Source organism: Vombatus ursinus, unplaced genomic scaffold, assembly GCF_900497805.2.
Source record: "Vombatus ursinus unplaced genomic scaffold, bare-nosed wombat genome assembly UNPS02014799.1, whole genome shotgun sequence".
NCBI classification, from domain to species: domain Eukaryota; kingdom Metazoa; phylum Chordata; class Mammalia; order Diprotodontia; family Vombatidae; genus Vombatus; species Vombatus ursinus.
This window is the reverse complement of record NW_020954577.1, coordinates 4,344,455-4,359,924: the sequence shown is the minus strand read 5'-3', so window position 1 is coordinate 4,359,924 and position 15,470 is coordinate 4,344,455. Positions and strand designations below refer to the sequence as shown.

The window sequence follows — 15,470 nt, the reverse complement described above, 5'->3', positions numbered from 1 at the left end:
CTGGCCCCCGGGTTCGGGTGGCTGTGGCGTCTGCCGCTTTTAGGGCCTCTCTTTAAACCTCGGGTTCTCATTCTGGGGTTTGTGAATTTAGTTTAAAAACAAATTATAGGTGTATTTCTACATGATTGACCTCCTTTGTAATCCTACATATTTTATTTAAAAATCAAGATTCTGAAGAGGCGTTCCCAGGTCTCACCAGACTAATTGCCAGAAGGATACATTGATACCAGAAAGGGAGAGCCCGTTTTAAAACACCCGCTGCGCCCGCTTGACCCAAACAGAGCCCCCGGATTCGGGGTGGGGGCGCAGGAGGCAGAGCTTGGAACCCCCTTTGGAGAGTTGTACTGGGTCTGACTGATCTGGACAACCGCGCTCTGCCCGCCCTTTCAACCCAGGGCTGAGACCCGGGCGGCGGTGGCGCGAGGAGCCAGCCTCCAGCTGGGCAGGTAACGTTGGGCAGGATCGTGCCCGCCGGATCTGCCGGACTCCAGCCCCAGGCTCAGGTGGAGCCTCCCTTGAGATCGAACCCACCTGGACACCAGGCAGCTAGCAGCACTGGCGCTGGTCTGCCCTGGGCCCCGGAGTGCCCCGGAGTGCCCCGGAGTGCCCCGCGGCCGAGGGGCTGGGGAATGAGGGATTGGCCCTAAGGGCTCTCTTCCAGCTCGGCTCCAGCGGGCCCAGCCTCCCCTTTCAAGCCCGCGCCACCTCGGGCTGCAACCGGGAGAGTGGTTTAGCGAGCAGCCGCCTGGCATCGCCGCCGCCGCGCCTTCCCGGTTCCTTTGTGTGGGCGCGTGGAGCAGAGGAGGCAGGACGAGGGGAGGGGGCTGCGCCGCCGTTCTGTCTGTCTGTCCGGGTCTGTCAGTGTGTCTGGCGTGCGTGTGTGTGTGTGTGTGTGTGTGTGTGACCTCCTTCTCCTGGAGCTGCCCCAGAGCTGGCGAGGAGGCGGGCACGGAGGGGGCCGGGGCTCGGTTCTCCACCCGAGCTTGGGACCCATCTCCGGAGAAACTCAAGTCAAGCCGGGCCTGGGGCTGGGGCTGGGGCTGGGGCTGGGGCTGGGGCTGGGGCTGCCGCGGGAGGAGGACTTGCGGGGCCCAGGCTGCGTTGCCCTCCCGCCCGCCCGCCCGCCCGCTTGCTCCCCGGCTCTGCTGGGCTCCGCTCGGCTCCGCTGGCACCTCCCGCGGGCCGCCCAGAGCCGCGCGAAGCGGAGCTGCGAGGGGAGGAAAGCACACTTAAATAGCGGCGTTGGACGCGCGTCATCTGGCGGAGCAGGAAGTGCAGCCCCGTCCCGGAGGGGGGGACGAGGCGCTGGCGAGGGAGGCTGGGAGGAGGCGGCCGCTCTTCGCTCTGCGTCCCCAGGACTTTGCCATGGGCTGGGGGCAGCGGCGGCAGCAGCAGCAGCTCCAGGACGGCGGCGGCGGCAGCAGCGGCAGCGGCAGCAGCAGCGACATCTGGACCAGAACCTAAGGAGGGGCGACGAGGGGGGAAATCCAGCGGGGGAGGATGGCAGCGTCCAGCAACTCCAGTTTGTCTGGCTCCTCCGTTTCCTCGGGTGAGTGAGTTTCCATCCGCCCGTGCGTGGTGGCCGGCTGGCCTCGGTGCCCCTTTCCCCATCCCTCGCCCGGAGGAGGCTCGGTCCTGAGCCCCGGCTGTGGGCGCCCATGTACCTGGAGCGGTGCCCGTGTGCCTTTTCGCAGGCATGCCACTTGTTTGGGGGGAGGCGGCTGCTTATTTCCCAGAGCCGAGCCATCGCTCAATCTGTGTGCCCGGGGCAGACGTGGGAAAGGGAAGAGGGAGCGTCCTTGGGCAGCGAAGCCAACCTCGCCTGGGGTCCTAAGATGCCAAGAGTCCCGGAGAGCGGAGGGGAGAGGGCACTCGGACTTTCCCCTCCCAACTGCTTGGGGGCTGCTGCCTCCGGGGGAGGTCGGCTAAGGATGCTGAGCGCCCCAACGTCTCCCGCTGCTCTGGCTGCCAGATTCCGAAGCCAAAGGAGAGCGAACCCCCTTTCCTAGCCTACTAGATTTTCTTTGTTTGTTTCAGAAATTAGCGCAGTGTAGACTCTGTTAAGAGGAGACTTGTGCACGGGGCATGTCTCAGGCAGGAGGAATGGTGGGGATTATCTCTCGTTCTAAACCACTTAAAGGCGAGCAAGCTGCTCACTCTGCTGTTTTACAAGTGGTGTGTGTGTGTGTGTGTGTGTGTGTGTGTGTGTGTGTGTGACGCTTGTAGGTCTTTTTTGGAGAGCTACTGTTCACACTTTTACCTGCCCTGAGTACCTGCACACAGGCTGGCCGATGCTCCGGGGTTGATCAGCGGCTCTCCCGAAAGAAAAAAAAATATTGAGCAGGCGAGTGAAGGAGTAGCAATGGATAGAGGCGGGTCCTCTGTTTTCCGTGCATGACAGTTTTCTAATCAGGGTGATCCTCGGAGGACAAGAATCTCTCTCAGGTCGTTGAAAACTTTAATGACAAATGCCAAAGTAATTCAGGGTTCTAGAGGAGTCTGGCACACTGGGACTACGCAGGTCTTAATGGAGCCACTGAGTATATTGATGTGTGCGATTTATCCCAATTGTTAGAGCCTGGGCTAGGAAATTCGCGCCAGGGGGCAGATTCAGTTCGGGTGCTGATGGTGCCCTGATGGGTGGCGGGAGGAGATTTCCTCCAGCAGGCTTCCTTCTCCGGCAGAGGGTGTCACAATATACATTCCGAAACGATACTGTTTAAATCCCTAATCAAACACGAGGTGGGGAGGGCCACTATGGACAATGCCGGGGTGATGAATAACATTTCCTGCTAATGGAAAGTCTATATATCAGCCTCTCAACCAGGATACATACAGTTGTATATATACACACACATATATACTTAACACATGTACAATACATATTATACATGATTTTATATATTGTATTATTATGTATAATAATATGTAATATATTCATGTAGTGCAATGGAAAGAGTGGAGTCAGAGGACCTGAGTTCTAATCCTGTGTGACCTTGGGTGAATTACTTAATCTCTCTGGACCTCAGTTTCCTCTTCTGTAAAATGGGGATTAGATTGCTCCTAAAGTCCCCAGAAACTCTGTCTAGATCTCTACATTTGCTAAGTGGATTGCCCTCAGTTGTGCTCTTCCCCAGCTGAATTTGCAATAGGTGCCAGAGGGTAGAGGAAGATGGCCAGACTAATGGAAGCCTAGGAGCTGCTGACTTGGTGATGGCTTTTGGGAAAGAAAACTGAAGATGTTGTATTAAGGAGCCTCATCTGGTTGAGGACCATGAAGCATGAGGGATAGTGGTTTCTGGAAGAAAAAAACCCTATCAATTTAGTGGGACACAGTGCAAATTGCCTTGCCCATGTTAGAGCTTTCTCTAGTGAGTGTGTGTGTATGTGCATGTTTGTGCATGTATGTATATATGTGTGTGTATATATATATATATACATATACATGTGGGCACTCATATACACATTTGTATTTGACATTAGAAGAAATTTGAAGCCATTGAAAAAACAAAAAGCCTTTGGTAGCCCTGAAAAATCAAGCAGTCACAAATTAGTCTTTTTCTGCAGAAGTGTAACTAATTAAATCATGACATGCAGGATAAATTTTACTGTAGTCACTTTGTCATGTGTCAACAGTTGAGGGTTTGAAAACATCTCTTATCTTTTTGGGCAAGTGTCCTGATGGGAAAGTCCTCCCTTGCCCTCCCCTGCCCTCCCCCCCCCCAATCAACCAATAAAATGCATGGCATTAGTAAGGTTATATCCATAGCAAGTTTCCAGTATCAGTAGCCAATGGGGCCTCAAGTCTTATCTTATTGAAAGCAGCAACTTCTTGGCTGTGTGTGGTTTTACTTCTGAGAACTCGGGATGTGCTGGAGCTTATTTTTAGCATTTCCTAGGCTGCCTGGACTCGCTCTGCAGTTCATTTGGATTAACTACCTTGGAGTCCCACAGCACAAAGAAAAATAGAGAGTCCTGTCTGGCCTCAGAGGGCTTCCCATCAGAAAATGACTGTAATGTTTGCCTTGCTAATAGTGTGAATTACAAAAGTGATTTTGTTTCAGTGTGCTTGAAGAAAACCCAACTGATTAGTGAGCATTTATTAAGCACCAAGGATGAGCCGGGTACCTTGCTAGGCCCTGGGAGTACAAAGACAAGAGTGAAAGCAGTTCCTGTCCTCCAGGAGTTTACAGTCTAGCCTGGGAAGACAATATAAACTCAATCACACACAAACACACCTCTGCAAAATAGATAACGAAACTGATACCAAGCAGTCTTAGAGGGGAAGAAACTAGCAGAAGGGGCATCAGGAGAGGCCTCAGCCTATGTTGGTGCTTGAGCTGACCTGAGTCTTGAAGAAAAGAAATGGGATTCTTGAGAGAGGGAGAGGAAGAGGGCGTGCATTCCAAGCTTGGGGGATAATCGGCGTGAAGTCATGGAAGTGGGAGATGGAGTGTGCTGTAGGAGAAATATCAAGATGCTCGATGTGGTGGGACCTCAGCGTACACGGAGGAGAGAAATATTCAGTAAGACTGGAAGCCAGGCAGGTTAGAGGCCAGGTTGGGAAGGGCTTTAAGTGCCTAGCAGAGGAGTTTAGATTTGGTTCTGGAGGTAAGAAGGAGCCACTGGAGCTTCCTAAGTGAGGGAGTAACATGGAATAGCACTATGTTGGTTTGTAACAGTCCTGGATAAACTTTGGAAGCTTATTGTAGAGATGCTTCCAACTCTTGCTTTGGCTGGTGTATTCTTAACTCTCTTTAATGCTAATGGAAATTAGGCAAAACATGGGCAGGGACTCCTACTGGGGAGTCAGTAAAGTGCATTATTCCATATCATTTAAGTTATCAGTGATTATTTGCTTACAGATTGCTTTAAGAAACATGAGGACCCATGCAAGAATATCATGAGAGATACAGAAGGCATGCCATTAATGTATGTGTGTTGGGGAAGGAGAAGGGTCTGGTGGTGGTGGCAGAGGCTGGCATATCTATGCCCCAGAGTCACTAAATAGTAATGACAGTAGCTGACTCAGGTAAGTTTCAAAATGACCTTGTGAGGTAGGTGATCTTATCCCCATTTTACAGATGAGGAAACAGAAGCCCAGATAGTTTAAGTAACTTGCCTATGGTCCTACATAAGTATCTGAGGTGGGATCTCAACCCAATGAATAAACAGACATGTATTATGTCCTTGCTTATATGCCAGGCAGAGAGGCAATTCAGAATAGTGGAGAGAGAACTGGCCTTGGCAGGCCCAGCCCCGCTCTGTACATGGCAGGCACTATTCCAGGGGCTGGTGATATAAAGATAAAAATGTAACAGTCGCCGCTCTCAAAGAATGTACATTTTATTCAGGAGACAAAATGTGTAAGCATATATAGAATAATGGCAAATGTAATACCATCCAAGGACCAGAGATTTTGAGCTGGAAGGAACCTTAATGGGTATTGAGACTAATCTCATTTTACAGATAAGGAAGTTGAAACACAGAGGGTTTAAGTGACTTACTGAAGGTCACACAATAAGTATCTGAGGCAAGATTTGAACCCACATCTTCTGGAATCCAAATATAGACTTCTGTCCACAATGCTGACCTATTAATAAATATTTCTCCATATTATGGGGAGTACAAAGAATTATAAGATCTAGGATGTGCCTTCCAGGAATTTCCTCTCTGGATCTCAGGAAATTGATGGGTTTAGATTCGATTATCTCTAAGTTCTCCCAACGTCCACATTCTGTGCGTCTCCTGAGGACCTTTCAGTGTGGTGTGGTTTTGTGCAAAGAGTTCTAGAGTTGGAGTCAGAGCTTTTCAAGGACAGCGACTACTTTTTGCTTTGCCTTTCTCACCCCAGCTCTTAGCACAGTGCCTGGCACACAGTAGGCACTTAATGCAGTTTTGTTGACTCTTCACCTGACTCCCCTCCTAGTTTCACTACTCAGTCCTCACCCTTGCTTTCCTCCTCAGTTCAGTGACGGGGATGGGCTCTCTGTTCTTTCTAGCTTGGGGTGCTGGGACATCTGCTTAGGGATGTTCCTTTCACAAGGAGTTGCTGGAAAGAGAAAATTAACATAAGGTAATAAACTGCTTCTTCTATGCACTATGAATTGAATTTAGAGGTTTGGTCTTAGTTTCAGACTTCATAGAATTTGGGGTTCTTTCCGTCTGTGTCTGCCCACCTTCTTCTGGGTCGTTATCTCCCTATGCAGAACCCTGTCTGCGGCTCCCAGGCGGTTCACAGAGCATTCTTGGTTTCAGAAGTGCTGGGCTTGCCATAACCATTCCTGGGGGGCCCACTGCAGCTGGCCGGTCATCCCGGGAGGAAAATCGACCTCCTCTGAAGTGAAGTTCCAACCTGATGCTTGCACCGTATTTGCCACCTATTCCAAGAAAGAGTGTTAGACCACAGAGACACCAAATTAATTTATTTTTAAACAATCCGGTTTCTGGAAATTCTTCAGCAGAAGTCAAGGTTACAGAAAAAAAAGAACATTGTTATGATTTTTTGAGAATAGCCAGAAAGAAAACTTCAGAGTGTTCCATCAGAGTGTCTACAGCTAGGGACCATCAAGTCCAACTCTCCCATTGGACAGCTGATAAAACTGAGGCCTACAGAGAGAAAGCAGCTTTTTATCCAAGGTCACACTGGTAGTCACTAACAGAGGCAGCCCCCCCACCCCCACTCTAGAGACGAAGCTCTTCTTCTTAAACTACATTTTCTTCTTAGGCCAGTGGCAATGTTTGAGTCAACTCAATCCAGCATTTATGGAACACTTCCTATGTGCCAGGCACCGTGTTAGGTACTGGAGATCCAAAGATAAACAGCCAAACAGTCTGTGCCTTCAAGGTGCTTCCACTCTCCTGGACGGATAAGAACAAGACCACGGGTACATAGGAGTAAATACAAAGTCAGTCAATCAATAGGCATCTATCTATTAGGTACCCACCACTATCAGGCACTGTGGTTGGTGCTGAGGATACAGATTGAAAAATGAAACCATGCCTGCTTTCAAAAAAACTTCTAGAGAGGAAGCTTGATGACATATGTAGGCACAACGTATAGAGTGCTGACTGAAACTAGAGTCAGGAAGACCTGAGTTCAAATCTTCCCTCAGACACTTAAGACCTGTGTGACCCTGGGCAGGTGTCTAAACCATTTTCTGCCTTAATTTCCTCGTCTGCAAAATGGGAATAATAATAGCACCTCTCTCACAGGCTTGTTGTGAGGATAAAACATAAGGTAATACTTGTAAAGCACTTTGCAAACCTGAAGGTCCTTAATAAATGTTAGTTGTTAGTGTTCCTGTTGTTATTTTTCTAGGGGGAAACTTGAATCCAACAAAATAATATAAAATATATTGAAAGCAAATATAAAGACATCACAGTGGCATGGTAACATCCTTGGTTGTTTTAAATGTTGGAGAAAAATTCATCTGAAGCCATTAGATTAGGAAATCATGCCCAATTTTGCTCCTAAATAAGCAATGATTGATTTGCAGAAGAGTATCTTAATAATCATGTTACAGTATTTCTTATATTTGAATATATATGTGTATATATATATATATATATAATACGTATGTGTGTACACATCTACACATACACACACACCCCTATACAACTTCATTTCCCAATTGGTGACTCCTAAGAGTAGAAATTGACACATGGAAAGTAACAGAGAAGTAAAGAGATAGAATGTCATCCAGTAACTGAACAAGGCTGAGTGTCCAGTATTAACGGAGTCCTCTGGAGCAGGAGGTATGGAAATAGCCCATCACAAAAATGGAAGTCAGCAAAAACTGATTTTAATTAAGATGCAAGAATTTTGTGTGTGGAAAGAGGTGAAATCAGTAGGATAGACAGAGCCATGAAGTCATCATTGGAAAATGAACACGAGGGAGTGGATTGAGGTATTTCTTTACAGAACAGTGAGGTGGGTCTGGCGTGATGATGCTAGTTTTATTTTGACTCTGACCCAGAAAATCAGAAGCAGCATTTTCTTCCCCCTATTTCCCCTTAGTTGCTGGGAGATGCAAAGAGTGAAAGTCAAATCAGTTCAAGTTCACAAGCATTTATGAAGTGCCTAGTACGTGCCAGGCACTGGAAATACAAAAAAAAGGGGGTAAAAACAGAGTCTCTGCCCTCAAATAATTCCTGCTGTGATGGAAGATAACTATATGCAAATGGCTACACATGAGCTAGGAATGCTCAGGATACACTGGAGATGATCTCAAGGCGAAGGCATTGGCATTGAGGGGAAATGCGGCTGACTTTTGCTCTGCATGGCAATGGTGGATATAGAAGGCAAAACTGAACTAAGGGCCACATGGCTTAATGGTTAGAGTGTTGGCTCTGGAATCAAGCAGATCTGGGTTCACATCTGGACTCTGGAGCATGCCACCTATTTACTTATCTGCAAAATGGGGATAATAATAGCCCCTACTTCACAGCCTTTGTTATGAGGATCAAATGAGATAAGAAGATAATAATGTACATAGGCATGACTATGAATTAAAAGAATCTGCTCTACCAAATGTATACAATCAGAAGCTCATTGGGGAGGGGCCAACAAAGTGGGGGTTTCCAGCAGAAGTGACATTCATATTGAAAATTTGCTTGTCTTTTTTACCCGAAGCTCTAAATCCATTTTCCCCTCAGGAAGCCTGTTTCCTCAGTTCAAAGATTTGTGCTTAGGATTATGGTTTCATGCTGCTATTTGGATGACCTTTCCTCACCCCAATTTCACTGGCGAGCTTTTCACCTGCTCCTTGTGAAGCTGTAAGAGTCCCTGCTTTCATTAAAAAGAGAGAGAGACAGAGACAGAGACAGAGAGACAGAGAGAGAAGAGAGAGAGAGAGAGAGAGAGAGAGAGAGAGAGAGAGAGAGAGAGAGAGAGAGAGAGAGGGGATATTTATATCTTGTGATATGCGTTGTGCTCAATGGGCTTTCTCAGCAACCTACCTCCAGGTGGCTTTTTGCTGAGAAAGTCACTTGAATGTTTTACTTGTTGTCACCTGTCAAAGTGAGCTGTTTTCTGTTCAGGATTGGGTATGTGTGAAAACAAAGCAATACTGTAAACTGTTTAAGTGGGCATCGTGTGTGTGTGTGTGTGTGTGTGTGTGTGTGTGTGTGTGTGTTTCTTCCTTTGAGCTCTCACTCGGTGCGCTGGCCAAAAACCTGCTCACGCTGGGGACCCGTCTGTTGTCCCTCTCTTTGCTTTTGTAGAGCTTCATGTCAAGTTCAGGAGAATTGCATCTTAGGAGTGCCATGTTTGTATACATATATTTTAGGAGATGTTGTGCTGGAGGGAGGGACTGTGAATACTGACCAAAGTTCTTAATCTTAATAAATCCATTTCTGGCCATCCTTTATTTAGAGAACCAGCATGATCTCAACTGAGTGACCTGGGGCAAGTTCTGTGATCTCTCTGGGCCTCAGAGCTCCCACCATAAAAATGAAGGCATGGGACTAGAAGGCCTTTGAGGCCTGTTCCAGCTCCAGATCTAACAGCATAAATTCTAGGTCTGCCGATGACTACTGGTACTGTGAACCCAGGCCTCTCTGGCCCTCTCTGTTTCCTCGTCTGTAAAATCAGAGGTTGGACTAGGCGTCCTACCAGCTGTGGGTCTAGGATCCTCTGATGCAGGGTCCTCAGTTTGCTTATCTGTAACAGGAAGAAGTTGTGCCAGATGAACTCTGAGGTCCCTTCCAGCGTGGAATCTGAAATCCCAGGTCTGCCATTTTATGAACTGTGTGAACCTAAGTTGCTTTCCCTCTGTTGGCCTCAGTTTCCTCATCTGTAACATGAATGAGCTGAACTAATCATTGTGATGGGTCCTTTCTAGTTCTAAATCTAGGATCCTATGGTGCAGTCATGTCATCTCTTTGAGCCTCAGTTTCTTCAACTGTAAAATGAGGTGGTTGGACTAGATGACCACTGAGATTCCTTCCAGAGCTAGCATTCCAGGGTTTCTTTTGGGAGTAGATTCATGGCTTAATACCTAATGATACTTGGAATGTTTTTTCAAGATACAGCATTAAAAATCACGGTGGACGTCTTAATATGGAACCACATTTTTATGCAGGAACTATTATCATGCCATTTATTTTGATACCTTTTCTCTACTTCACTCCACTCAGAAGGTTAGTGTCTTAGTTTAGATCCTAATCAACTCCGGAGGACACTATGTTATGGTCTCCTCATTGGCCTCCCCCCCAGCGGTCTCTTCCCTCTCCATCCCATCTCTTCCCTCTCCATTCCATTCCTCTCCTTGGCCTCCATATTGATATTCCTGATGCATGTTTGACTAGGTCATTTCTCTGCTCAAGCAATTACAATGCCTCTGATGAAATACAAACTCCCGTTTGCCCCTCAGAGCCCTTCACAAACTGGCCATAGGCTATTTTATCAGGCCCATAACACATTTCTACCTTCCTCTACATTCCTTCCAAAGTAGCCTCTTTGCTTTCTCCCTTATATGACATCTCATTCTTTACTTCTGTCCCTCATGTCAGGAATGCTCTCCCTCCACACAGTTCTTCCTCTTGAAATCCCCAGCTCCCTTTAAGGCTGATCTCCGACATCACCTTCTACTTGAAGCCTTTCCTGATTCCCCCTTCCCCAAGTAGTCAATGCAACCCTCTCATAAATTACTTTAGGGCTAGTTTGTATTTACTTAGCTGGACAGTTTGTAGATGTCGTGGAAGCTCCTTGAGGGCAGGGGCTGTTTAGATAGTTTTGTTTCTGTATTTCTTGGATCTGACACAGTGCTTTACCCACTAGAGGAACTGATGAATGTTTATGGAATTGAATTGTTGAACAAAAGCTTTGGCCAGAAGAGCTGTTTGTGGGCAAGGTCAGCCTGTGGAACAGGTCAACCTCTGGTCTTCTTAGCCCTAGGTCAGTCACAATAGCTGCTCAGAAGAAGGCTGTGATGCTGTCCTGTTGGAAGGCAGATGGAGCCAGGAGTCCCCAGAGGTGCAGCTCTGCCTGGTTTGGAGGGAGGGAGCCCCACTCTGAGATGGAGAGGAAATCCAGGTCTTGAAATCTAGGCTGCTTCCTGCTGTTGTCTTCTGTATTTCTGCTGACAAAGTTTCTCAGCATTGCTGTAACGTATTCTCCATTAGTAGAAATGTGCGCAAAAAGTGTGAGAATTCTTCCATCTTGTTTGGCTATAGCTAAAACCTTGCTTCCTAGGTGAGGGGCAGCATGGTGTGCAGCTTGGACTTAGGAAGACTTAGGTGCAAACTCTGCCTTTGAAACTTATGTCTACGAAGAGCTCTGCCTACTTAAATTGCTATGTAAAGTCAGCTTTTTTTCTCTCACTGGACCTCTGCTATCATCCACGTAGCTCCATTCTCGAGAGGAATTCCATCCCCCAACGCAATAACTGCACTTTATCATCTTAGAGAGTTGCACAGAACATGATGAGAGCTCCTCTGAAACCATCAAACCCTCGGTTTGCCCAGGGTCACATAGCCAAAGTGTCTCAGAGGCAAGACTTGAACCCAGGACTCTCTGACTTGTGCCAAGGCCAGAGCTCTATCTACTATGCCACACCAAGTCTCCTTGTCAGCTATTATCCAAAAGGCGGCCATTTCTGAGGTATTCTCTTGGGCCTTTACCAAAGGCCTGTGGGGTAGCTTTGTTGTTATTTCTCTTAGAGGGTGGACATGGGGCTGGAGTGATGGATTCTTCCATTTCAGCCTCCTGTGACTCTGAACTCAGTGAGTTCCTTTCATTCAAAGTTCTAAAAATAGTGAGTTGATTTACTTTAATGAATTGAGGCTCATAACCACAGTAATAAAGGAGCTATCCAGCTCTGGGATCATTTCACTTAAATATTGAAACCCCTCGTCCTTGGGGATGGAATGCAGTATCTACTTACCAGTTTGCAGCTGGAGTGGGGATTGTTGTTTAGTATTCAAGATGAAATTACAGGGGAAGTCGGGGCAGGCAAATGCGGTGGTTTTTAGATAGGGCATGCCAATAATAGGTTTGCCTTTCCATCTTGTTTCTCCCAATGGAGGGAAATTCATCTAGACCGACTTTAAATTTCTGTGTAGTTGAAGACTGTGTCTAATCCTGGAAGAATTTCCTGCCGAATCTTCTTCTCTGTTTTTTTTTTTTTAACTCATTTTTGGAGTTCACAAAAATCAAGAATAAAAGTACTTTATATTTAATTGAGTAAGGGCAGCGTGGTGCCGGGAGGCCTGGGTTGTACCCCAACCAGGCCACTATTTGTTTGACCTTAAGCAAGTCACTTCCTCTCTTTCATCCACATTTTCTCTCATTTGTAACATGAGGATGATGCTTTTTGTTCTACTTACATGGAAGGAAGAAAAGGAAACAAACATTTATTAAATGCCTACTGTGTGTCAGGGCCATGCTAAGTGCTTTACAGATAATAATAATATAAATAATAGCTAAGATTTCTAAAGTGCTTACTATGTGTCAGGCACAATGCTAAGTGCTTTACAAATAATATCAACAATAGCTAACATTTTTAAAGTGCCTACTATGTGCTAGGCACCATGCTAAGCTCTTTACAAATAATAGCAATAGCTATCACATGTATATAACTTATTATGTGTTAGATACTCTGCTAAGCACTTTACAATAATTATCTCATCTGATCCTCACAACAACCCTGAAAGGTCGGTGCTATTATAATTTTATTTTATAGTTAGGAACTGAGGCAAATAATGCTTAAGTGACTTTCCTAGGGCCACACAGATAAAGTAGTCTGAGGCTGGATTTGAACTCAGGTCTTCCTGTCTCCAGGCTCAGTGCTTTATGCAATGGACTAGCTACCTCTGAAAGAGTTTGTTATGAGGAAAGCTCTTGGCTACACTCAGTGGGCTGAAGCACCATTTTCTCCCAGGCCCTCCTTGAGGGCCTTCCCAGCCTTTCTGGACAGCTCTCTGGACAGCCACCTTTATCACACTGTGGCTTGGACACTCACAGGACTGAGGCTCTGACTTCACTGGAAAAGTGAAATCAATAGGGCATGACGAAGACCTGTGTGGCCCAATCAACTGTCCCCTTCACTGAGGCTTCTGCCATATTGGTACGTGCAGAGGTAAGAGCACAGCCTCTGGCACTGAGCTAGGCTCAGTTCCCCTCTCTGATCCATGCTGTCTATATGATCTTGGGCGTGTTATTTCACTTCTGGACCTCAGTTTCCACATCTGTAAAATGAAAGAGTTAGATAGCTGGCTTCTGACATCCTTCCTGGCTCTAGGATCCAGTGATATTTTGTGATTTCTTCCAAGTTTAAGGGTTTTTTCCCCCATTTCCTAAGCGGTCTAGTGGATAGAATATCATACTCAGAGGAAGGAAGACCTGAGTTCAAATGCTGCGTTCATCCTTCATTCTTGAAGAGGACCAATGACGTCAGGAGGGAGGTGTCTTGACTTGCAAGTGAATTGGATTTAAGTGAGGCAGAACTGTGCAAAGTCACCAGCCTCACTCTCTCCTCCAGAGTCATCAGAGTCCAGTGGCAAGACCAGTCAAGGCGACTGGCAATGGCCCTTACCTCAGATACTTACTAGCCATGTGACCCAGGATAAGCCCCTTAACTTCTCTCAGGCTCAGTTTCCTCATCTGTAAAATGAGAGTGATAGTAATAGCATCTCCCTCATAGGATTGTTGTGTGAGGATCAAAAGGGATCCTGGGATGCCTTATAAACATAGGCAGAAGATGGGTATGTGATAGCATTTCTAAGCCATGCCATTAAAAGAACGTTCTCTACCAGCTGGTATGCTTTCTAGCCATCCGTCTGTTTGCCAGGGAGCAGCAGTGGAGACACGTTGTGTTTCCCCGAGAGCTTTTGCTTATGGGGTGGAACGGATGGAGATTTATGAACAAGTCAGGCTTTGGAATTGTCACTGTATTGGGTTGGGAAAAGTGAGTCCTAATTAGAGGCAGAAACCGGGCAGCTCCTAAGAAAAGAAACAGACTGCTTCTACAAGCATTTACCATTACCCTGCTCCTGAGCAGAAAAATATTTTCATTGATTTTTAAATTTTTGTTGATATCTTTTGTTTGTATATCATCTTTGTTCCTAAAAAGATTTGCAAGTATAGAGCACTCCATTGATTCCGGTTGTTACTATTCTAGGGTAAGAGTGGGTTTGATCTTGGAAGCATAGCCATCCCTGAAAGAACAAGGAGGCATCCCAGTGCACTAGGAACGAGCAATGGCCGTAGAGCCAGAGGAGCTGACTTCAAATCCTATCTCTGATGAACACTACCTGTGACCTTGGAGAAGTCATTTCATCTCTCTGGGCTGGAATTTTTACATCTGTTGAATTTGAGTTTGAACTAAATGGAGCCCAGGTCCCTTCTAGCTCAAGTTTTGTGAACCTGTCTTCCCATTGAGCCATCCCTGATAACAAAGAGTGAAAAAGAAAGGGGTTGGGGTAAGCAGCTCAGCAAACCTAACGCATACATTACCTGTATCTGACACTGTGTGCAGTATTCCAAACCCACAGTCCCCCACTTCTGTGAAGAAAAGAAGTTCATTTTCTCATCTCTTTCCTAGGGCCAGTCTTGCTTGTTATAATTTCAGAGTAGAAAGGTATTTAAGGAATGCATGCTGGGACCAGTTGTCTCAGCCATGATAAGTAGGGGTGTTTGGCATGCGATCTCGTGGATATGACAGCCTACAGACTGAAGAATCAATTGGATCCCTTGAGAGATAATGAAATGCAAATCTGTTTGTGTGTCAAAGAATAGGTTCTTGTCTCTGTTTGGGGCCTGGTGGGAAAAGCTCATCACCTGGTTCCCAATTCCCCACTCAATTGCATCCTAGCTATAGAACCTTAGACAAATTAATTCATATTCTGGCCTAGACCTTGACTTCCTCCAGTGTAAAATAAGGACATCAGATTAATGATCCCTGAGGTCCCTTAACTTTAGAACAGGAAGGATCTATGTGTTACAATAGTAACTCTGCATACCCACCACCCTCTGTGAGACGATAAAGTGAATCCGACAAGACTAAGTTTAATAGAGTTCTGTGTGAAGTGTCTTATGATAAGATTCAAAAAATCAAATTCTCAAATGGAGATGGAAGGGTCCTGGCAAGAAACAACTGTGGGGAAAAAATCTGGGAGTCCTAGAGGCCCACAAGTTGAATCCATTTGAGCAAATGGCAGATATTAAATGAGTGGGATGCTCCTTACTAGGGGTCATAGAAGGGATTCTCAGTCAGGTAGAGGTTGGCAGCATCCTTTACAACTGACATTCCAGGATTCTCTAATGGACCACTCCCAGTTAAGTGAGGCCCAGCCCAGGGCTACTGTTTTCAAATTTGTATTGATATCTTTTGTCTTTATATCCTTTTCAGTCTTGAATATATCCCTCCCCATTCCCACCTAGAGGGCTCCACCATGTTACCAAGAATTTAGGAGCGGCTAGGTGGCACAGTGGATAGAGCACTGGTCCTGTAGTCAGGAGGACCTGA

At 46.4% G+C, this 15,470-nt stretch overlaps 1 protein-coding gene across 1 annotated transcript in view; it reads left to right on the top strand.

The window, feature by feature from the left end:
* The first annotated feature begins 1,486 nt into the window (after positions 1-1,486).
* Positions 1,487-15,470, top strand: part of LOC114050592 (beta-chimaerin) — a 291,310-nt gene continuing 277,326 nt past the window's right edge. The window contains exon 1 of the mRNA XM_027872407.1: positions 1,487-1,549. Coding sequence (XP_027728208.1) covers positions 1,501-1,549 — 49 coding nt within the window. The 5' untranslated portion in view covers positions 1,487-1,500. The remainder of the gene's footprint in view (positions 1,550-15,470) is intronic.